At 57.3% G+C, this 23,725-nt stretch overlaps 3 protein-coding genes across 3 annotated transcripts; 1 reads left to right on the top strand and 2 right to left on the bottom strand.

Moving 5' to 3' along the window:
- Window positions 1-11,095: 11,095 nt before the first annotated feature.
- Window positions 11,096-13,993, bottom strand: PRDX5 (peroxiredoxin 5). Its single transcript, XM_030833758.3, has 6 exons — window positions 13,714-13,993; window positions 12,374-12,508; window positions 11,741-11,872; window positions 11,630-11,668; window positions 11,450-11,511; window positions 11,096-11,341 (listed from the first exon to the last, which is right to left on the bottom strand). Exons 1-6 carry the CDS (start codon window positions 13,903-13,905, stop codon window positions 11,236-11,238), a joined length of 666 nt encoding a protein of 221 aa, XP_030689618.1. The 5' UTR covers window positions 13,906-13,993; the 3' UTR covers window positions 11,096-11,235.
- Window positions 13,994-14,243: 250 nt separating this feature from the next.
- On the top strand, window positions 14,244-15,500 carry TRMT112 (tRNA methyltransferase activator subunit 11-2). Its single transcript, XM_030833759.3, has 4 exons — window positions 14,244-14,704; window positions 14,801-14,902; window positions 15,042-15,131; window positions 15,219-15,500. The coding sequence occupies exons 1-4, from the start codon at window positions 14,627-14,629 to the stop codon at window positions 15,324-15,326; spliced, it is 378 nt and encodes a 125-aa protein (XP_030689619.1). The 5' UTR covers window positions 14,244-14,626; the 3' UTR covers window positions 15,327-15,500.
- Window positions 15,446-23,594, bottom strand: ESRRA (estrogen related receptor alpha). The gene is made up of 7 exons (XM_030833755.3): window positions 23,057-23,594; window positions 21,236-21,572; window positions 18,203-18,319; window positions 17,914-18,042; window positions 17,329-17,496; window positions 16,961-17,230; window positions 15,446-16,531 (listed from the first exon to the last, which is right to left on the bottom strand). The coding sequence occupies exons 1-7, from the start codon at window positions 23,294-23,296 to the stop codon at window positions 16,272-16,274; spliced, it is 1,521 nt and encodes a 506-aa protein (XP_030689615.2). The 5' UTR covers window positions 23,297-23,594; the 3' UTR covers window positions 15,446-16,271.
- Window positions 23,595-23,725: the final 131 nt, after the last annotated feature.

A 23,725-nucleotide genomic window follows, 5' to 3' on the forward strand; every position in this document is an offset into this window, starting at 1 on the left:
AACCCTGCCGAAAGGGCATCAGCAGCTTGGGAGAAAACCCCAGAGACAAGAGCGGAGCGCTCTTAACCCCAGGCCCCAAAGGGTGGGAGCTCCCGGGGGAGAGGAGCCAGACTTGTCAGCAACACTCCCAAAGCAGAAATCAGAGTCGGCTTGCTCTGCGGTCCTGCACAGTTGGCTTAGGACTCTGATGGCTGCTGGTGGTTTCCGGTTGTCTTGTGAATTTCGGGGGGGAGCACCGCTCTCCCGAACTCTTGATGCCTCACAGGAGTGGGTGGCAGGGAAATACTGACATCGCGCCTCTGTCGGATTCCAAATGTGAAGGAGTTTTCTGAACAGCGTAAACTATTTCTTTTGCTTATATTTTCCTTTTTATGTGTGCATCAGAATTATGTATGATGAGAATCTATGTCTAAGTCAAAAAGAGCTCCTTCGGGGGCTTCCCTGGTGGCGCAGTGGTTGAGAGTCCACCTGCCGATGCAGGGGACACGGGTTCGTGCCCCAGTCCGGGAAGATCCCACATGCCGCGGAGCGGCTGGGCCCGTGAGCCATGGCCGCTGAGCCTGCGCGTCTGGAGCCTGTGCTCTGCAACGGGAGAGGCCACAACAGTGAAAGGCCCGCGTACCGCAAAAAAAAAAAAGAGCTCCTTCGGGAAGTATAAAATAGTCTAGTGATGAAAGAGCCTTGGGACATAGTTAACTGGCAGCATTCTTCTTTTAGTGGCATTTTCTTTAGCGGCGTCTTTTACAATCGTTGACATCTTAGATTTGCTGCAAGATGGGGCAATATTGCAAACACAGGCTTATCATGAGCCAGTCCTGGTTACCAATACTTTACACTTACTAACTTATTTGCACAGGACTAGTTTATGAAATAAGGACTATGGGTTATCTCCAATTTATAGAGAAGGAAACCGAGACTCAGAGAGGTTAAGAACTTGCCCAAAATCACACAGCTCTGAAGTGGTAGCCTGACCAGGCAACAGGAAGCTGCGCAGGGTTGTTAGCAGAAGAGCATATCCAGTTGTTTAAGCCTCCCTAGAAGCATCTGGAAATGCAGATAATCCTCTCAAAGGGTTGTTACAAGGATTCCACAAGCTGGTGCCCGGCTGAAGCATTCATGAAATGGTCCCTAGTGTGGTCCCAAATTTCAGACACCAGACACCAGTTTATTATCTTTAGTATTAATAATATCAAGGGTCCATCCAGATTGGACTCTGCGAATCTTACACCTATTTCCATCCGCCCCTACCTCGGGATTCCAGCCCAGGAAGTACTCCGGAGAACCCGCTCTGGGTTAGCGAAGAGTGGTGAGAGGGCCTCACCTCCCAGCAGCCAAGGGCCCCTGCCTTGCTCCGTGGCTTCCGAGTCACACCCTTCCTCCAGCCTCCTCGGAGGCCTGGGCCGTGTCGCCCCATTGCTCTTGCTGATTGCTCTCACATTCGTCACTCCAGACATGCCCGGCTGCACCTCAGTCTCTCAATCTGGTTCTATGAGTTGGTTCAGCTGAGTCAGGCAGAGGGAGGCTCGGGGGGCAGGCGGGGGGGAGGAGGCTGGGGAGGGGCTCCCTCATCAGCTGACCCCAAGATGTTGGGATTTCGAGGCTCAATTAACTATTGAGGGATGTTCCTCAGGGGCTGGCAGTGGTCCCTATCCCTAGGCTAGATTTTTTTCCTTTAAAAAATTGTTCAGGGGCTTCCCTGGTGGTGCAGTGGTTGAGAGTCTGCCTGCCGATGCAGGGGACACGGGTTCGTGCCCCGGTCTGGGAAGATCCCACATGCCGCGGAGCGGCTGGGCCCATTGAGCCATGGCCGCTGAGCCTGTGCGTCCGGAGCCTGTGCTCCACAACGGGAGGGGCCGCAACAGTGAGAGGCCCGCGTACAGCAATAAAAAAAAAATTGTTCAGGAACTTCCCTGGTGGCACAATGGTTAAGAAAACGCCTGCCAATGCAGAGGACACGGGTCCGAGCCCTGGTCTGCACATGCTGCAGAGCAGTTAAGCCTGTGCACCACAACTACTGAGCCCACCTGCTGCAACTACTGAAGCCCAAACACCTAGAGCCCGTGCTCTGCAACAAGAGAAGCCACCGCAAAGAGGAAGCCCACTCGCAGCAATGAAGACCCAACACAGCCAAAAATAAATAAATAAATTTATTTCAAAAAAATTGTTCAGATGCATGATCAAAAATGTCGAGAGAGAGTCCGCCTGCCGATGCAGCGGACAGGGGTTCGTGCCCCAGTCCAGGAAGATCCCACATGCCCTGGAACGGCTGGGCCCGTGAGCCATGGCCCCTGAGCCTGCGCGTCTGGAGCCTGTGCTCCGCAACGGGAGAGGCCACAACAGTGAAAGGCCTGCGTACCGCAAAAAAAAAAAAGAAAGAAAGAAAGAAAAAAATGTCAAGAGTGCCTAAGGATATAGAGAAAAAATCAAGTCTCCCCCTCTTCACTCCCAAACCCAGTCCCCAATGCCATGCCCCGTTAGCATTTTCTGTGTCCTTCCTGAGCTGCAGCTGCCCAAGTCTGTCACAAGTGGTTGCAACCACACCCACACCCACACACACACACACGTTATGTGTGCACCTCCATGCTTTGAGATATATTTCACAATCTGCTTCATTTCTGTTCAGAACCGTTGGCCTTGGCCTTTTGAATAGCTACATTGTATCCTACGGTGCGCTCTCCCATCGTCACTTTGTCTCTTATTGACAAAGATTTTAAACATTTGCATCTTTTGCTATTCCTACAGTGCCATAATGACTGCTCATCTCAGAGATCTTTTTCTGGAAGTTTTTAAGGTGGGGTGGGGGGTGTTGGTGCCCACTGCTGCCAACATGTGGATTCAGGAGGCAGGCAAGAGGCAGAGAAAGACAGACAGACAAATGGACAACGTCGTCAACTGCCTGCAGCCTCCTACCTCAGGGCTCAGCTTCCCCAGCTGCACAGGGTGGGAGCAGGAAGGACTCCCACTTCCCTTCTGGTTTTGAATTCTCTAGGTAGCCCTAGTCTGACCCCAAAGACCCGGGGCAGGAGGGCTTGAGGGCTCTGGGGCTCCAGGAAGCAGAGTCCAGGGAGGCCAGGGCAAGTGGCAGCTGGGTTCAACCAGAGCCCAGGACCAACCAGGCCTGAGTCAGAGAGTGGCTTTTTCTCCCTGCCTGCGGCAGGCCCCACCTGATACCCCAGCGGCTTGGCTGGGGCCCAGCTCCCTAACCAGATGGTTCAGGGCCCCAGGCTCAAGAACTAAAACCCTAAAACAGCCTCCAGGGGTTTCTGGGCACCTGACCCTCTGGCGTTGGGTCTGAAGGACTCCCTACTCCCCACCCAAGTGTCTGAGAAGGGGTGTTTTTCCTACTTACCATTTGGGGGTGGAAATAGCCAGAGTTGGACAAGAACAGAAATGCTCAGCCCAGTAACCCAACAAGCTGCCCATGCGGGAGGAGGCGGTGGGAAACCAGAGCCAGGGAGGGGAGGGCCCAGGGCCATCTGCCGAGTGCTGGGCCAGGTGCCCAGGGCCTCAGGGCGCAGCCTGCAGGGCCTGGGCCCAGCTCTGAAGAGAGCCCAGTGCGGCCCAGCCGCCACTACCTGACACTGGGCCAGCTCTCCCTTTCTGCTTTCCCCAGGGCTCCCCGACGCTCCCGGGGGCCCTGCCTCGCCCCGAGCCTCTCACCGAGCCTGGCACCCCGGCACCAATCCTTCTCCTGGTGGCCTCCACCCAGTGCCCAAGGAGGTGTTCGGAAACACTGACTGACTCATGACCCTTCTGTGCTTAAAACCCTCCAGTGGAGGGACTTCCCTGGCGGCCCAGTGGTTAGGACTCCGCACCTCCAACGCAGGCGGCGCGGGTTAGAGCCCTGGTTGGGGAGCTAAGATCCCACATGCCTCGCGGTGTGGCCAAAAACAAAAAACCCTCCAGTGACTTCCCCCTATACTATGAATCAAGTTCCAGCCTCTCACCACGACCTCCCAGGCCCCGCAGAACGGCCCAGGCTCGCCACCTGACCCTTGCCCCCCACACACACCTCCCAGCCTCACACCCGCTCCAGCTTCCTCAGTCTCTCTTCTGCCCTCAGCACCTCGACATTTGCTGTTCCCCAGCCTGGAACACCCTCTCCAACCCACACACGTGCACAACCCCCCTCCCCCATCTAGCTCCATCTCCCCCTACTGGTGTGCCTAATGGCCTCTTTCTCAGAAAAGATTTTCCCTTTTTTTTTTTTAAATAAACCTGTAGATTACTTACAGTTTTGTTTTGTTTTTAATTTTATTTATTTATTTTTGGCTGTGTTGGGTCTTCGTCGCGGTGCGCGGGCTTCTCATTGCGGTGGCTTCTCTTGTTGCGGAGCACGGGCTTTAGACGCGCGGGCTTCAGTACTTGCAGCATGCAGGCTCTGTAGATGTGGCTCGCGGGCTCTAGAGCGCAGGCTCAGTAGTTGTGGCACACAGGCTTAACTGCTCCGCAGCATGTGGGATCTTCCCAGACCAGGGATCGAACCCGTGTCTGTTGCATGGCAGGTGGTTCTTAACCACTGTGCCACCAGGGAAGTCCGAGATTTTCCCTTTCTAAAGGAGACCCCAGTCCTTCTCCCCTCTTAGTCTTAAGCCACTCTGCATCTTCCCTTGTTTGCTTCATCTGCTCCCCACTAGAGTGGAAGCTCTGTGAGGGCAGGGATGCCATGGGGTCGTCCAGGGCTGCGGTCTGGGCCAAGGAAACCATGAGAGTGACACCGACACCGTGTGCTGACCACTTGCCCGTGCCAGCTCTGTCCTTCACATATGTTAATCACTCAATTCCCTCTACAGCCATAAAATACAGGTACTATTATCACCATCTCCCTTTTATGATGAAGAAACTGAACACAGAGAGGCTGTCACTTGCTTCAGGCCACACAGCCAGGAAGTGCTGGAGTGCAGTGGCAGCTGAATGAATGGTTTTGAACAGATGAATTCCTACTTCAGGGAATTCCCTGGTGGTCCAGTGGTTAGGACTCTGCACTCGCATTGCCAAGGGCCCGGATTTGATCCCTGGTTAGGAAACTAAAATTCCACAAGCCACGTGGTGCAGCAAAAAAAAAAAAAAAAGAATTCCTATTTCAGAGATGAGGAAAGTGAGGCTCAGAGGGGTATGAGGGTAAACCTAAGTCCTCTCTCTGAGAGCTGCATCTCCTCCCACGGTCCCCACTGCCTTTTTGCTGCCTGCTGGGAGGGTAAGGCTGGAGCCCAGAGCCCAGTTAGCAAGAATGGGGAGACCCAGTGCCAAGCCCTGAGGTTGCTAGCCTCCCTCATAATTAAAGACACACACATCAAAGACAGCTGAGGTACCATTAAAAATCCATTAAGCGGGGCTTCCCTGGTGGCGCGGTGGTTGAGAGTCCGCCTGCCGATGCAGGGGACACGGGTTCGTGTCCTGGTCCGGGAAGATCCCACATGCCGCGGAGCGGCTGGGCCCGTGAGCCATGGCCGCTGAGCCTGCAGCGTCCGGAGCCTGCGCTCCGCAATGGGAGAGGCCACAACAGTGAGAGACCAGCGTACCACAAAAAAAAAATCCATTAAGTGAGCAAAAAGTAAATCCAGAAGGTAAAACTCGGGTTGGCTCACTGAGGGGAGAGGGGGAGAGGAGCACATGCATGTATCCCTGATGGCCCTTAAAACGGCCTCAGGGTTTTCAGACACCAGTAAAACCGCCAGCGCCCTTTGACCCAAGCACTCTCAGCATTTGGGAACACGCCCTGAGGAGGAAGCCCAAGAGGAAACAAAATCAGAAATGTGTCTGAAGCTGCCCGTAGCCAAATCGTGGACAAACCCAGATGTCCACCAGGAGAAGCCAATCGTGCCGTGGCTTGTGGACAAAATCCTCTCTCTGCCCTCATCTGGGCTGCTCAGTCCACTCTCTCATCTGCCTCACCTTTAGCCTTTACACAGGCTGTTCCCGCCACCTGGAGCACACTTTCCACCTCTGCTCACCTGGCTATCACCTATTCATTTCTCGGCCGCAGCCAGAAGTCCTTTTCTCCCTTCCTTTCCCCCATGGGAGGGTGGGGTAGTGGGCAGAGTCCTTCTTCTGTGATACCCCAAATGACCAACTTGTGCTTCCTCTTCACATCTTCACCGCACTGATTGTAAGCACTCATGCGGCGTCTGGCGCCCCCACTAGCCTGGGAGCGCATGGAGGTGGGACCAGAGCTGCGCTGGCGCTGCCCTGGCTGGGAGACCCGTAGCGCCCGCAGGGCCCGTGCCCAGCGTATTCACTGCTGTGTCCCAGAGCCCCGCACGTGGCTGGCGCAGAGATGACTCTCAGCAAACAGCCGCAGGATGCAAGATACTGATGTGACTGTGGGAAGCGGAACCCCCGGAAGTCCGAATGGGTCTTCACAAGCACACGGGGCACGCACACACGCATCGCAGTGCCGGGCGAGACCAGCAACAGCCTCCTCTTGGCAGAAGTCACTGAGATTAAAAATCCACCTGAGGGACGCCCCTGGCGGTCCAGCGGTCAAGACTGCGCGCTTCCACTGCAGGGGGCCCAGGTTCCATCCCTGGTCGGGGAACTAAGATCCCGCCCGCCCCTTGGTGCAGCCAAAAAAAAAAAAATCCATCTTAGTAGTGGCGATGGCTGCACAACTTGGTGAATAGACTAAAAACCAGTGACTTGGGCTTCCCTGGTGGCGCAGCGGTTGAGAGTCCGCCTGCCGATACAGGGGACAGGGGTTCGTGCCCCGGTCCGGGAAGATCCCACATGCCGCGGAGCGGCTGGGCCCGTGAGCCATGGCCGCTGAGCCTGCGCGTCCGGAGCCTGTGCTCCGCAACGGGAGAGGCCACAACAGTGAGAGGCCCGCGTACTGAAAAAAAAAAAAAAAAAAAAACGAAAAAAACACTGACTTGTTCACTTTTATTTATTTATTTAAATTTATTTATTTATTATTATTATTTTTTACTGCGTTGAGTCTTCGTTGCTGCGCGGGGGCTTCCTCTCGTTGCGGTGAGCAGGGGCTACTTTTCATTGCCTTCAGTAGTTGTGGCTCGCAGCCTCTAGAGCGCAGGCTCAGTAGTTGTGGCACATGGGCTTAACTGCTCCACGACATGTGGGAGCTTCCCGGACCAGAGCTCGAACCCGTGTCCCCTACATTGGCAGGTGGATTCTTAACCACTGCGCCACCAGGGAAGTGTCAGCAAGTCTAGTTCTAATTAAGAACCACTATAGTCAAGTTTATGCTGGAACAATGGGAACCAATATCCAAGAAGCTGGAGAGAAGATAGCTTTCTGTCTCCCTCTCTGCACTTTTTACTCCTTCCCAAAACACATGTTGAATATTTCCCACATTCCCTACCCTGAGCAGGGCACCTTACCTGTGTTAAGAAAAAAACATGATTCCCAGCTCAAGCAGGCAGAGTTGGTGCAAATATTAACATAACAGATTGATACGCATGTTTATTAGCACCAAAAATCTGTGCCTTCACACAGATGCTACCCAAACTTCTCTAGAAGTTATACAAATACATGTATGTACACACGCGCGCGCGCGCACACACACACACACACACACACACACACACACACTTTCTCCGCTGTCACTCCTCTATGCCTGTGCAGCCAAACCCAAACCAAGACTAGCAGGGTGTGTCCTCCTGGGGCCAGTAGCCTCCAGGGCTCCCAGTCATGGTGCCTGCACGGCTGCAGCCCAAGCCTAGTCTAGGCCAGAAATGCTGGGACCCCTTCCAGCCCTCTCGTGCTCTCAGAAGCCCGGGTTCGATTCTCTAGGAGATGACAAAGATTCCCCTGGAGATGTCTTCCCAGCTCCTTCTGGTGAGGCTTTGGGTGCCGGACAACATAAGGAGATCCTGGGAGCCTAGAGACATTGGACGATAAGAGAATCACTAGCCCCATTATACTGATGTGGAAACTGAGGCCCAGAGGGGCACAGAACGGGAATCATCAAGGACAGCCCTGGGATTTGGCCTCTCTCCTAACTCCTAGCTCTTTCCCTACCAACGTGAAGGCTGCATGGTGGAGAGCGGGGGTTCTTTTTCTTTTTTATTCCAGCCGTGTATTGGGCACTTACTGAGTGCTAGGCACTGCGCCAAACGCTTTACATAAACTGTCTCATGCATTCCCCACAATGACCCTACGAGGTGAGTTGGATTATTCTCACTCTAAAGATGAGGGAAGCGGGGTCAAGGAAAACCAAATAGCCCGCCCAAGGTCCCCAGCTCCCTAGTAGCAGGCTGGGACTCACAGTCTGGTGGTCTGAGCCCGAGGCCTGGCAACCCCGCTCTGCTATGATGCGTCCCAGGTCGGGGACGGGGCTCACCTGGAATTCTGGTAGGACTTTGGGAGTTCCTTGAAACTTTTAAAGAGCATGTAGGTGTCCATGTGTGTGCACACGTATTCAAACATGCATTTTCTAACGAAAGGGGCACTGCTCTTAGCAATACTTCAGAAGAATTTCTGACCCAGAAAAGGCTCAGAATCACTGATACTGAGCAAAATCCTTGACCTTCTAGGTAGAAGTTGCTGTGGCCTTGGGCAGGTCAGGACATGCCGGGGAGTTTTACTTGCAGATGTGTCGGGTGAATGTTTGAGGGTTGGTTGATGGATTCTAATGTTGGCCTTTAGGCCACCAACAGCCCAGGCAGGTCACGTACAGTGCTCTGTCACGTGTAGCCTCAGGCCTCCAGAACCTGCTGGTCTAGGCCACCGTGGCCTGGCCTGCCCTTATCTATAGGCCTGAAATCTGACCTGTCCGCCCTGCAGGTGGAGATCTGCCAGATGCTCTTACCATGAGATGGTTGATCTCGGCCACTCCAGCACCTGGAGCAGCTCACAGGACACCCACCACACCAGAGCTGAGCCACACGGCCAGCCTCCAGGGCCACTGAGGCCAAAGGCCCGCCTCCACCCACATCGAGCTCCCATCATGCTGTCCGAAGGGGCCACCCCGGCCCTGGAACCCCCTCATCCTGCCCTAAAGGCCCAGCCAGTGGCAACAGGACCCTGGAGGGGACACTTCCTCTCAGAGGCCTCACTGGACTTCAGCCAGCCCAGACATGAGGCCAGGAGTGGAGGAACAGAGGCAGCTGAGTGGCAAGCATGGAGACTGGGCTTGTCCTGAGAGTGGGGAGCTGCCAGAGTGGCACAAGGTCTGCTGGGAAGAGGAATAAGGGTGCCAGCCCACAGGGGGCCCGCTTGACCTGCCATCTACACCGGCAGACACCCGGCTCTGAGAGCCCAGCTGCTGACTCTCGTGCTCCCTCCACCTGGGGCTCCCAGGGGTTCCAAACCACTCACTGGTGTGCGCACAGGTGACCATGGAGGAAACTACATACGCCTCAGTTTCCTCATTTGTATGATGCGAAGATTGAGAGATGGTGTCCGGGAAAGAAAGGGCCTTCCCACCGTCCGGTCCAGGACAGCACTGTGACCCAGGGCTTGGCAGGGGCAGGTTACAAGGGCTTGGGAAGCTGGAGTGGTGGTCAGCCCCCTGCCCCACCCCAGCCCAGGACCCCTGAGGGGTGACAGACTGTGGGAGAGAACCGAAGGGACAAAGGTCAGTGGGCCGGCCATCTCAGGCAGGCTGAGCACCTGGGACCCCTGCAGGGAGGCTGGCCCCCTGCTGAGGGCCCACCCACAGGGACACCACCCCTTAGACCTCCGGCCGAGTGGTCCCCTGGACTCACCCTTCCCTCCAACACCCACAGGTCCCCCCGTCCCAGCACCCACCTCCCGGACATCACTCGGTCATCAATCCTGCCCCGCACTGGCCTCTCCCCTGCTCGCCCCGCTCCAGCTCTACATCCACACGGGAGCCCAGGTGGGAATCTGACCTGTCGCTGCCCTGCAGGCATCCTTCACTGGCCTGAGGGGCCCGCAGGGTGAAAGGTAAGCAGCTTACAGGGCTGCCCTCCCGGCATCCTCTCATTCAGCTGCCCCAGCGCTGCAGCACCTTGGGGCTGTTCCACTCTCCATCCCTATGGTCACATTGCTCCCTCCATCTGGAGCACTGGTCCCACTGCCTCAAGGGCTGTGTCCTGCAAGAGGCCTTTCCTTGACCACCTCTGCGACCTCTCAGCCTGCCCTAGGCAGCTCTGCACCTGCCCTGAGCCTCCACAGATGGCCGGGCTGGGCAGGGAGGGCCCCTCGGAGCCTGGTGCTCACAGGGCACATGGCAGGTCGGTGCCACACGTGAGTCAAGTTTCCAGGGGCCAAGTCCAAGTTCCTCTGAAGTGGCTGGGTGAGCCAGGCCTACCTACCTAACCTCTCTGTGCCATAACAGCAGTAAGAGCTCACATCCCACAGGGTCGTGGCGAGGATTTGTAGTTTAACTCGAGTACCTGCCTCCCTTAGGCTGTGAGCTCCTCAACACGGCAGGTGTCTAATAATCACTGTCTGCTGCCAGACACAGGGCTTCCCAGGGACAAGAGGCAGAGGCCCAAGGGGGAAGGGCCTGCAGACAGCCATGGACCTCAGCCCCAAGCCCCGCTGGCCTCCCTGACCCCCAGCCCCTCACAGTACACCCACTGCTGGGCAGGTCTCACGAGCATCTCCTCCCCTCTACAGCTCACCTAGACTCTGCTCCCAGGAAGCCCCCGGACTGAACCGGCACTGCCTCCACGGATGGAGCTCCTTCTGCCCATCAGATGGTCCCACGTGGCCAGGGGCCCTTCTTGGGATGTGGGTGCTCCCAGAAGGGGTTCAGCAGAATCTGAAAGAATGGTGGGGCTGAGGTTTGGCCCAGGTGTCGGGGGGTCCTTGGGACAAAGTTTCTACCCTGAGGTCTACAGTCAAAATGAGATCATCCATCACCCAGGTATCGGATGCAAAAGGTCACGGGCCCTAGGCAAGCCCAGGTCTGCCCGGGGCCTTCCCAGGTGAGCTCCCCCTGCACGACTGCTCCTTCCCTCACTCTTCAGACCACTGGCCCTTTCTCAGCTTGCAGATGGAGGCTTCATAACACCTCGTTCAAGGGACTTTCTCTGACTACCTCCTAAGTTAAATCAGGGTCCCCTACTAGTCCCCCCTTCAGCACCTGCCCACTACCCTCACAGCTTGACTGTCAATGAGGCCTGGCCCTGAGAAAAGCAGGAATTCAAAATCAAGGAGACAGACATGAACCAGAAGTGTTTATTACAGAAATCTGGCCGAAGTTCCAACTGAGTAGCCCCAGCTGAGGCTAGGCTGGGGCCCCCTGCCCAGGGCTAGGCAGGTGAAATAGGCAAGAACAGAAGGAGTACACCTGGGACCAAGGCCTCAGAGCTGTGAGACGATGCTGGGGGCCAGACTGCAGGTGAGGCCCGTGCCATCTGGCTCCACGTTCAGGGACTTCACGATGCCATCCTCTATCACCATGGAGAACCTGCCAGAAAGAAGGGCCGGGCCAGCTGCAACAGCCTGGGCCTGGAGGCTGGGAATGGAGACAGGTGGGGTAGCAGGGGAACCGCACAGGAAACCCTCCTGCTTTTACCTCTTCAGCCGTCGATTCCCAAAGAGGGACACCAGTGAATCATCTAGTAACAAATCTGTCTCCTGAAAGGAGAAGCAAAGGAAAGGTCAGGAACTCCCAGACCTGGCTGGTCCCCACACTGGCCATGTCCCTCCAAGTCCCTGCTTCCAAGATGGAGGCTGGGGGGCCGGGTGCACTCACCTTTCCAAAGGCCCCAGTGGGGTCGGCCAGGAGCCGAACCTAAGGAGAAAGTAAGGTCACAAGAAAAATCTCCTGCTTGGCCCCTGATACCCCGCAGGACCCACACCTCACCTTGCCTTCTGTGTTGTGCGCTCGCCCCCACTCTTCAGTCACAAAGACATCATTAACGCTCAGACATGCCACCACCTCGATCCCCTTGGCCTTCAGGGTGCCAGCCTGCTCCACGTACCCTGGCAGGTGGGTCTGGGGAGGGGAAACAAAGATTCAGAAGATGGACAATTGCCTCTGCTCCTCAGCCTACCCTTCATCTCTAGGCCCTCCTCACTTCCCTACTTCAACAGCTTTGATCAGACAATGAGAACTGTGTAAGCCACAGTTCCTTTTTGCCTTGGCCACTAGGACGCTCAGATCCAAACTTAAGTGTTCCTTGGTCAAGACCATGCACTTTCCATGGGCAGGACTATGTCTCATTTACCCAAGTCCCAAGTCCCTTCCACTGTGCCTGTCACCCAGCAGGATCAATGAGAGGTGTTGGATTTCATTGCATCACCTTTTCTCCTACATTCCTGGTACCTGTTCACAGCCTCAACTTATTTTTTTAAAAACCCAATAACGGTTTTTTAACTGTCATGTCATCTACATCCTCTTGGTACAAGCTACCCCAGGACTATGTAAGGGACTAATGAACAATACAAACATGTACACAAGATCCCAACTGCTGAGCCCCAGAAGGGCAGCCCTCACCTTGGAACAGCCAGGGGTAAAGGCCCCAGGGACTCCAAAGAGCACCCCCTTCTTGCCCTTGAACAGCTCTGCCAGGTTCACCTTGTTCCCAGGATTCCCTTCAAATACCACCACCGATGGGATGGCATCTCCCACCTAGAGGGAATGACACCAAGGTAAGGAGTCGGGGGGGGGGTGCTGCAGGAGGCACCCGGATGGTGGTGCCTCCTTGGCCCTTTGTGCGGATGGTGGATGGCGGACAAAGGGCCAAGTAGCCCTGCCTGGTCCGGTGGAGCCAGGGTTGACACCCAGCGGGAAAGTCCAACCCTGTCAGAGCTTCCAGAGGTCCCTTCCCAGCAACCACCTGGTTACCCCACATGCTCCAGGTTTCAAGGTGGCCCTATTCCTCTTAAGGGCCAGTTGGTGACAACAGAAAAAGCGAGAGGCCTCTCCAGGTGTCGCAAGAGGTTGAGTAAACAACCTGAGTTACAGGAAAGGACTGGGGTAGATGGGCAGGAGGAGGTGGGGAGGAGGCCCTGACAACATGGAGGGAGGGGATCCCGGCCACGGCTGAGTGTCCCACCCTCAAGAAGAGAAAAAGGGAAGGCAGCAGAAGGTGGGAAAGTTGGGGAGTGGGGTGCAGATTCCTACATCCAGAGGGTAGAGAATAAAAGAAGGAATCTCTTGAAGGGGGAGGGATCAGTCTACCTGGGAGTGTGTGAGGGCTTCATGGGGCCAGAAAAGGTAGAGAAAAGGGGGGAAAGTCAGGGGTGAGGGGAGTGCCTCTGAGAAACCCAGCAGTTGGTTGTAGGATGCAGAAGGAGGGGGGAGATCTCAGAAGACTGTGGGGCAAAGGGGAGTCCCAAGGAGCTGGGGATGGTTCCAGAAGATGAGAAGGGTGAAAAACTCAGAAGCGTGGGAATTAGCCACGAGAGGAGTGCAGTGGGGGCGGGAAGGTATGGAGGAGGGCACATATGGGGATTGAAAAGGGTAAAGGAGATGGTTCCATAAGGTGGGAAGCCATGGTACTCAACCTCCTGAAAATGGTGAAGACTCAACACTGGTGTCCCAAGGTGGACGCGGAAGGGAGATGAGGGGAAGGCTCAAAAGCCTTGACTGTCCCAGGAGATGGAGCATGAGGCCCCTAAAACTGGCAACAACGTTGCAGCCACAGGGTCTTGATGAAGGGATGGGGGGGGCGGACAGACGGCGGAAGGAGCCTCTAGGGCAGCGGGGAGGGGTCCGGAGGGTAAGAAAGAGGGTGACTCTCCCCCAGACAAGAGGGACGAAGGGGCTTGGGGAAATAGGCGGGGGGCGGGGGGGGCCGCGAAGAGGTCAGGCCTGGCTGGGCCAACGGTCACCTTGATCGGGGCCATGGCTACAGCAGCGCTTCTGAAACCTCGGACCCCGCCAAGCGTCCACTCTAGGCCTCCTTTCACGCACCCTCCGGCTCCCGCTGCTGCCGCTGCCGCTGCCGCACACTCAGCGACGGCCGGCCGGGAGACCGCCGAGCCCGCTCTACTGCCCAGGATGCGCAGCCACGCCAGCGGCATGCCGGGTCTCGAAACCACAATTGCCCCGCCCCTGCCTCGAGGCTAAGGTAGAAGGCTGGGCGGGACAAAGATGCTACCACGCAATCCTGCGAAAGGCGGAGCAAAAGGCGGGGCGTAGGTCGCCCCGGCCCCCTGCGCAGCGCCTCCACTGCGCAGGCGCGGGCACCGCGCGCAAGGCGGAGTCTTCGACACGGCTCGGCTCATCTGCATTAGGGACTGGATCACTTGCGCACTTGCAAATGGGCGGAGCTTTCGGCTGCCGCGCAGCTTATTTGCATGCAAGCATAGGGTGCTGCTGTTTTGATTGGCATAGTTTACGGACTGGGGCAGTATTTCCGTTCCTTAACCGAAGCAAGGGGCGAGGAACGATGGTGTCAGGCGCCTGTGTAGGAGTAAAGCATATTTATTTTGCAGTCCACGAAGGCCCCTGCATTGCAGCTGTTTTACATATTTGCGTTGTACACGACTTGCAGCAATTTGAGGTTTGTCTCAGCCAAAACCACTGGGCCTGCGCCGTAGCAATCTCCTGCCAAAACGCTTCCGGGAGCAGCGTTTGATGCCATCCGACCTCCGTTCCGGCAAACACGGGAAGTTCTAGCAAGTTCGCCGGTTCCGCTCCTCCCAGCTGTCCAATAGGATAGAGCGGAGCAGCCCCGGAAATTACGCCAGGGGAATCCGCCCTCCTTCCGGTTCCGTCTTTGCGAGAGCGCGTAGCGTCGAGATGAAGCTGCTCACCCACAACCTGCTGAGTTCGCATGTGCGGGGGGTGGGGCCCCGTGGCTTCCCCCTGCGCCTCCAGGTACCGGCCGGGGGAGATCTCGGGCCCCTCTCCTGGGGGCAGGGGTAGGAGAACCAAGATCTGGTCCCTGCCTAACTAAATCTCTCCACCGCGCAGGCCACCGAGGTCCGCATCAGCCCTGTGGAGTTCAACCCCGACTTCGTAGCTCGTATGATACCCAAGGTGGAGTGGGCGGCGCTTCTGGAGGCTGCGGACACCGTGAGGACCCTCGTTTTCTCCCGTGCACACCTTGGGGGGGGGGGTGGTCTCACCGCAGTCCTTTACACCAGGCCAGGGAGCCTGGCCTCAGGGCGAGTGACGGGGATACCCAGAGATGATTTGGGCCTCTTGCCCACAGTTGCATCTGGTCGAGGTGCCCAAAGAGCCGATTCAGGGATATGAGCATGACGAGAGATTTCTGAGAAAGATGCACCACGTTCTGCTGGAGGTGAGAACCAGCCCATTACTTGCTTCCTGGCCATACGCCCACACCTGGAGGCTGTCAGTGCTCAGCTCTCTTCCCCTCTTCCTGCAGGTGGATGTGTTGGAGGGCACCCTGCAATGCCCAGAGTCGGGACGTCTGTTCCCCATCAGCCGTGGGATCCCCAACATGCTGCTGAGTGACGAGGAAACTGAGACTTAAAAGCGTGCCAGGCCCGTTTTTCATTTTGTGAGCGTATCTTTGTTTACGTGTATCCTGTTTGCTACTTCTATCCTGTGTATCCTCAGCCCTTGGTCCAGTGACACACCAAACACACGGTGTTCTTGAGCTCGGTATTATATTTTTTTTCTCATTAAAGGTTCAAAACCAAAAGCGGTTTCTCTTTGCAGCAAATATACATTAAAATAGAGTCTCTGTACAGCCAAGGGCTCTGGGCCCTGGCTTGCCCCATGTCCCTGCGCCTCCCTGGCCAAACCCAAAAATAAATATAGTGTTATTGCTCTGCAGGGCATAGAGACAGTGCTCTCCCTACCCCGTGAGGAGGCTGGGTGGGAGCTGATGTGGGCGCCCTGGCCGCCCCAGGGGCCCAGAGGCTGGAGCCTGCTTGGAGTTATTGCTTCAAGGGGGGGGGGCAGTAATGCCCAATGCAAATGATGAGGAAAGGAGCGAAGGGAGCAGGGGCCTTTGCTCTCCAAATCCCTCTCTGTTCTGGAGAGGGAGTCGGATTAAGCAGCAGCAAAAGCATCACCCACTGGGAGCCTGTGGCCTCCACTCCCTTCCCTCCCTGAGATCAGGCTTCTGCCCCCCCCCCACCCCACATACACACACACACACACGCACACACGCGCGCACACACACACGTCCCCTACAGCCCCCTATGGCTTCCGCAAGGCCCCCTACACCCTGGGGGCACGTTATGGCTTGCGAGGGGCAGCACTGTGCCCAGAGCCTGGGCATGCACGTTCCCAGCTTCTGACACCCCCTGGGAGGGGGGAGGGGAGGGCATAGGGCCTGCTCCGGCTGATGGTGTTGCCCTGGCCCTGCCAGCAGGCTGTGGCACTGCCCAGACCCCAGCTCTGCCCCCTTGGGGCTGACCCCGTGCTGGGCGGGTCCTGCCAGCACCCCCACCTGTGCCCAGCCCTCGCCTCAGTCCATCATGGCCTCAAGCATCTCCAGGAACAGCTTGTGCATGGGCACCTTGCCCTCCAGCTTCACCCCATAGAAATGGGCCAGCACTTTGCCTGCCGTCTGGCGAAGGAGCGGTAGTGTGAGCAGCAGCCTGCCTGCCCGCCTCCGCTCAGCACCCCCTCCGGGGCCTGCCCGGCCAGCTTCATACTCCAGCAGGGCCTCGTGTAGAGCTTCTCGAAGCTGCTCCACAGCCTCAGCATCTTCAATGTGCACAGAGTCTGCAAGGAAAGGAGAGAGAGCTGTTGACGTGGGCCGTCTCCAGAAAGGGCAGAGCCACATCTGCCGGGGCACCGCTGGATGGGTCCCAACCAGGAGCCAGACAAGGATTTGCTGAAGCACCACCCACTGCTCCGCCCATCAGCCAAGGCCCGCCCTTTCTCCCTCGGCCGTGGCCGCCTCCTATCCCCATCACCTTCTCTCTCGCTAAATGGTTCACCTTTCCACAAAAGTATGGACACCAGGGTTCAAAATCCTGCATGCAGTCCCTGGACCTGTCCTTGCCCGGCTTTGTGACTTTCAGGAAGTCACTGTTCTTTCTTCACCTAAGCTACAGTTTTCCTTGTCTGCAAAATGGGACTGTGCCACCATCAGAGTTAAAAACCAGAGGGCCTTACAAAGAGACCTGTCAGTACTTGCCCCAGACTCACCTGAATTGGCGAGGGCCAGGGCCTTCAGCAGAACGTATTCCTCGCGTTCCAGCCGCAGGGCCTGCAGTCGCCGCACCAGCTGCAACAGGGCAGCCCCCAGCTCCCCCAGGCCAGCTGCTCGAGCCCCCTCTTCATCCAGGACCAGGTCCTCGGCGAAGGCCAGCTCATCCTGCAGTGGAAGTGAGCGCTGGGCCACACCCAACACCAGGACCTCCATCCACACGCTCTGCAGAACTGACATCTGGTCAGACAGCGACAGTGACGAGAAACCTGGAGGGCAGTGGGGGGCAGAGCTGGCTGAGCGAGCGCACCAGAGCAGGCACGGCCCCGCCCACCCAGGGAAGCCCCACATCGCCCGGGCCCTCTACCTGGGATGCTCTTGGCCCAGCTGATGGTGACCACGATCTCTCGGTCAAAGAGGTCACAGAGGGTAGCCACGGCTGGGAGGTGTCCATCAGGGCCCGCTGGGTCGGGCATGGCATACAGCTTCTCAGGCTCAACCACCAGGAGGTGGGACACCAGTGCATTCACCGGGGCTGCAGTGATAGTTGAAAGTGGCACTCAAATTCATCACTTTGCCAGCACTTCAGGGTCAAGCATCTTCCCAGAGTCAGTCCCCCCGTGGCCTTCCTCAATAGCCACTGGCCAGCCAGGCTCAGACACCTCTCTCCGGGAAGGGCTACACTATCTCCCAGGGAAAGCGTCTGTTTGTGGACAGGTTCTGAGTGTCAGAAAACTCCCTGCTCCCAGCTGTACTGCTCGAGGCCTGACATAGAAAAGGATATTTTCGTAAATACTTCTTGGGGGAAATGAGTAAACGAATAGATGAAGGGAAGGTTTGGGTCCCAGTGCCCAAGAGAACTACTATCCCGGGTGAATGACGTCAGACAGGTCTCCCATGTCCGAGCTCCACCCCAACCCCAGAGCCCCCAAAGACCCCACTGTGATCTCACCTGTCTTCCGAGGGCCTCCACCTACTGCCAGAGGTCCAGCAGGGAAGGGGCCTGGGAAGGGCAGCGGGTCCACCTCTGGCCGCCGCTTGTACTTCTGTCGCCCACCCCGGACACGGTCCAGACGTACCCCTTGAATTGTAGGACAGGGCTGTGTCCACGGGGCTGGGGCTGGCTTGCTCTCCAGAGCCCACCTGCCCAGCCCAGTCCGCCAGGAACTTCCCAGGCCTTGCCCAGCCCAACCCCCTGTGCCCAGCCCCCACGCCTTGCCCAGGCCCCCGCCAGCGCTCACCCTCCTTGAGCATGCCCACCCGCAGGCACTTGGTGAAGCGACAGGCCTGGCAGGCCTTGCGTCTCCGCTTGGTGATCTCGCACTCGTTGGAGGCTGGACAGCTGTACTCGATGCTCCCTGCCAGGAAGAGGCAGGGCTCCAGTGGCGGCCTCCCAGGGCCCGGAGGAGGCCCAGCGGACAGGAGTCCCCTGACTCACCCCAGGTAAGCACAGGTCTGGGGAGAGCAGGAGTGCTGTGAATGGGGCAGGGAAGCCCGAGCACTGAAGGGAAAGGCCACTGGGCTAGGGGCCCCGGCCTGGGCAAAGGAGGGACTGGGACCAGAGGAGTCGGGCTGCACCTGGCCCAAGCTTCTTGTCAAGTCACGTTTCTGGGCTGTGCTGCTCTCATCAAGGGCCACAGTGGCCTCCACATTGCTACATCAAGCGGTCAATTCTCATCCTTATGTCATTTGGCCCAATGGAGCATCTAATGCCATTGATCCCTCCTAGAAACACTTTTCTTCTTTTGCTTCTAGGAAACCACACTCCCGGCTTTCCTCCCACCTCATTGCCACCTTGTGGTTTCTGTGCATCGGCCCACGCTCCTTCCATTGAAGACCCCTAGGGTGGCCCTCCGACCTGTCTCCACTGACTCACTCAAATGGTGATCTCACCAAGTCATGGGCTTTCAAATCTCCGTCTCTGGCCTAGACCAGCCTGAACTCTAGACGTATCCCACTGCCTCCTCCTGCGCGCCTGGAAGACACTACAAACTTAAGCAGTTCTAGATGGAGCCCCCAACCTACCCCTCCAAAACCTGCAACCCCATTTGTCCAGCTGCTCAAGCAGAAATCTAGGAGACATTTTTAATTCCTCTCTCACACCCCAAACCCAACCCACTGACAGATCCTGGTGGGCTTCACCTCCTACTATGTCCAGAAGCGCCCCTCTTCTGCCCCTGGCAACTGTTTCTACCCTTGACCAGAGTCACTGTCACCTCCCCTCCTGCTCTGTCTTTGCCTCCTTAGGTTACTGTCAACACAGAGACATCCTATTAAAACCTAAGACAGGGAGTTCCCTAGCGGTCCAGTGGTGCATTTCTCCTCACAGCCTGCTTCCTCCTACACCCTACCTGGGCTTCTTCAGCTCAAGACACCTCTTCAGGGAGGCACTCCAGAGTCCCAGACCCAGCCAGGTTCCCTGGCACACACCCTGCTCCTCGCCCTCCAGCAGTCACCGCAGCTGTACTGTAACAACTGTGTGCAGTTCACTGTTTTCTCTCTCTCTCCCCTCTGCTGGAATGTAAACTGCTTGAGGACAGGAGCGATCCTGCCTTAGTCCCAGCTATGCCCCCACACCTGGAACAGTGGCCAGGACAACAGAGCACAAGTTTGTGAAGAGCAAGGATCCTGGAGGCTGCCACTTACCAATGGTGTGACCTTGGGCAAGTCCCACACCTAAGCCCTCGAACCCTCAGTTTTCCCATCTGTAAAACTGGGATGATTAAAAACTACTTCTGGGCTTCCCCGGTGGTGCAGTGGTTAAGAATCTGCCTGCCAATGCAGGGGACACGGGTTCAAGCCCTGGTCCAGGAAGATCCCACACGCAGCAGAGCAGCTAAGCCCGTGCGCCACAACTACTGAGCCTGGGCTCTAGAGCCCACGAGCCACAACTACTGAGCTCACACGCCACAAACGCCGAAGCCTGCGCGCCTAGAGCCCGTGCTTCGCAACAAGAGAAGCCACCGCAATGAAGAGTAGTCCCTGCTCGCCACAACTAGAGAAAGCCCGGATGCAGCAACGAAGACCCAATGCAGCCAAAAATAAATAAATTAAATAAATAAATAAATATAAAACTTTATAAAAAAACTACTTCTTACAAAGGTTAGTTGTGAGAACTAAATGGGAAAATCAAGGTAAGACATTTAACATGGCTCACAGCACCTAAATGCTCCATGAATGATCACTATTTATGGCTAGTGCTCGATAAATATTTGTCAACAGAGAACGAAGCATTCCAGGGTGGGTAGGAGACACCTGGACCCGGACCTGGACCTGTTGGCTCAGGTCTTCAGGGCCAGAAGGGAGCATGGAGCTTTTAGACCAGCGGGTCTCAGCCAAGTCAAAACTTGCTAGAATGTCACAATCAGTCGTGAGGCATCTGTCCAAAGTTCAGTTATTAGTAATAAGCAGAGGCAACAGCCTGGCCTTTAGGAGCTTAGCTCTGGACCTCAGTCGACCCAAGTTCATATCTTGTTTCTGCCATTTTTCTACCTGTGGGACCTGAACAAAGTTTTGAAAACCTCTCTGGGCTTCAGTTATAATAGTGCTGGCACCTTAGAGATTGCTGTGTGGGTAACTGAGAGCATAAACGTAACAGGACACAGTGCCTGGCACTCAAGGAATGTTCTCAAAAAGGCTACATGTTATAACCCCCAAGTAACCTATGGTTTATATAAAAATATAAGTAAAGGGCACATCCCAAATAATGCTTATTACATCACCATCTTGCTCACTCGTATTTTGATATGCTCTCCCGAGTGAGAAAAATTCAGTGAGTACTACTGGCAGGGATGCCTAATAGTCTTTTTAAAGTTAGGTGCTGAAGTACGACGTAGCCACTCTCAGTTACCCGTAAAAACCTGCCTTGTGCTCATGCTGCTTCGGGGAAATCAGCACAAAAGGGGGCATGTTCTCTGCTGGTGAGAGGCCAGCAGCTGCTGGAAGCAAGAGTAAAGTTTAGGAGCAAGCAGAGGCTGCTTTGAATTCGTCAGAGCCGCTGTGGAAGATGCTGGGCCTAGAGTAACCAGAAACTTAGGAGGCATCTTGAGTCCCACTCTCACACCCCACATCCAATCCATCAACACATCCTGGTGGCTTTATTTAATGTTTAAGGGAAAGGACGTTCCTGGGAGGTAGGAGGGCCTGGGAACTCCAGGCTGCCAACCCCAAGTGGTACCACGGCAGCCTGGGGGCCTACTGCCACCCAGCAGAGCACCAACTGGGGAGCGCCAGGCCCAGAGGGCAAAGGGCACAGGAGCGGGGTGGGGGCTCACCCTGGATGGTCCTCTTGAAGAAGGCTTTGCAGGCCTCACAGGATGCCACACCATAGTGGTAGCCGGAGGCCACGTCCCCACAGACCAGGCAGAGGCGTTTGGGCAGGGAGCTGAGCACCAGCTTCCCACCACCCTGCTCGCCAGGCCCAGCCCCCTCCCCATCCTCCTCCTCCTTGTGGCCTGGGAGGCAGCGGGTGGGAGCTGGGCCAGGGGCCAGGGCCACGGGGGGCTCAGTCTCAGTCTCCGAGGAACCCTTTGGGCTGTCAGGACTGGCTGGCTCTGCCTTGATGTAGAGAGGCTCAATGCCCACCACCTGGCTGGACATGGCGCTGGTCACCTGCGGGAAGAGACCCGTCAGGTCACAGGGAGGCCCTGGGATGGGGGATGGAGACACCCTGTCACCCTGGTTGCCCAACCCCAGGCCTGGGGCCAGGCTTGCAGGCTCAGCAAGAGGGTGGGGGGGACAGAGTCCAAGGAAGGCTGCCCATGAAGAGCCACCCCACCCCCCGCCCGTGACTGTTGCCATGGAAACAGAGTCTCCAGAGCCAGTAACTGACAGCCGGTCTCCCACTTGGGAAACTGCAGAAGGCTTGGAAACCCCCTACTCCCACCCAGGCCAAGGAATAGGGTAACCTAAGTGCCCAAGCAACCTTCAACCCCGTCTGGAATCCCCAGCCAGGAGTGAGATACCTCTCAAATTTTCTCCAGATGTTAGAGAGCTCAGTGATCTCCCCCACACCTGGGTACCCTCCATTCCAGAGAGAAACTAAACTGAGGCACACAAACCCAAGGGTAGTTGATGTGCTCACACACGCGTGCGTGTGTTTACACCCTCACACTCACACTCACCTGGGTCCTCAGGTGTCCTCACCTGCACACACACGCTCACACACAATCACTCTCCTGGGCAGTTTCACGCTCACACATGTCCTTTCCCAAACCCCAGCACTCACTCATGCTCCCGTTTGCCTTCGCACACTCCTCCTGAAGTGCACACCCCATAACAGTCACACCCAAGGCTCATAATCACACTCTGGCTCACACACTCTTACACTCTCACCATGCCCCCACACTCTCACTCTCACACACACACACACACACACACACACACACACACAGGCATAGTCCCTCGTGGAAACACATTCAGAGCCTCTCACACCTGACACATCGCCACCTCCAGCCCCAGGCACACCAGCGGGCGTGGCTCCACCTCCTTGCACCCCCTCCAGCACATTCGCTCTTACACTCCTGCTGCCGCAGAGTCCTCCACCACGGGGCGCCCCGCCCCCCCCAACCTGCGCACACCTACGGGAAGTTGCCTAAAGTTGCTGCGCCTCCCCTCCCCCTCCGCCGGCGGGGGACCTCTATCAGGTTATCAGGAAGTAATGGGGGAGCGCCAAGGAGGAGGAAGTTCTCCCCTGCCAGTGCGATGACCTTTGACCCAGAGAGGAGGGTGGCCCTAGGCCCCTTCGAGCGCCCCCACGTGGTCTTCAAAGCCCCTTCCCCGACAGAAAACCCTTCCCATCTTCCAGCCCGGCCCTCCCCTGGGACTTCGGCATGCTCCAGGTGCCGGATTGAACCCTGCCCTGGGACTAGATCCGAAGCCCAAGCCCGACTCTGGTCTCAGGCCGGCGCCCTAAGACCTGGACGCCATATCCCGTCCAGACCCTGACCCTGTCTGGCTTTCGACCGGGTCCCGACCGTGACCCGGGCCGGACCCCGCCTGGAGCCCGCCCCCCGCCCGCCTCCCTGCCCCGTTCGCACATGGCCCCGGCGCACCGCCCGCCCACCCTCCAGCGGCGCTCCCCTCCGCCCCCGGACCTGGGGCCCCGGCAGGGCGGGCGGGCAGGCATGGGGGCCGAGCGGCCCGGAGCGCCGGGGTGAGCCTGGGGCCGCGGGCGGCCCCTCCTCCGCCGCCTCCTCGGGCCGCGCCGCCCCGCCGCGCCGCGTCCCCTCACTCGGCGGCGCCGCCGGCGGCTTGTAGGACACAAAAGGACATCGCGGCCGCTTCCTACTCCGCTTCCTCCAGCTGACAGCGGGGGCGGGGCTGGCCGTGCGCATGCAAAGCAGGGGGCGTGGCCCAGCGCCCTATGCTAATCAGGCAAGTGGGCCGAGCAGCGCCTGCGCTCCGGGACGTGTCAGGGCGGAGCCGGCGAAGCCAGCGGGCCGGCCTTCATGAAGGCCTCGCCCAGCCGCCGCCGAGCCGCAGCGGCGTACTTGCTTGCGTATGCGGCCGCTGAGAGGGCGTGGCCAGAGGAGAGGCGGAGAGGCTACGGGAGGGGGTGGGGCCAGGAGCGTTCTTACGTAAAGAAGGAGGCGGGGTGCTCTGTGCGCAAGGGAAATGGGAGAGGTAGTTCAGCGGCCGCCTCTGAGGGTCCGGGAGATGATATACATATGTAGATGAGAGGGCGGGACCAGCGCGCGGGAGGGGGGGTAGGGTGTCTGCATATGCATGAGGGGCGGAGCCTAGCACGCCCAAATTAGATAGGA

Source organism: Globicephala melas, chromosome 8 (genome assembly GCF_963455315.2).
Source record: "Globicephala melas chromosome 8, mGloMel1.2, whole genome shotgun sequence".
NCBI lineage: Eukaryota > Metazoa > Chordata > Mammalia > Artiodactyla > Delphinidae > Globicephala > Globicephala melas.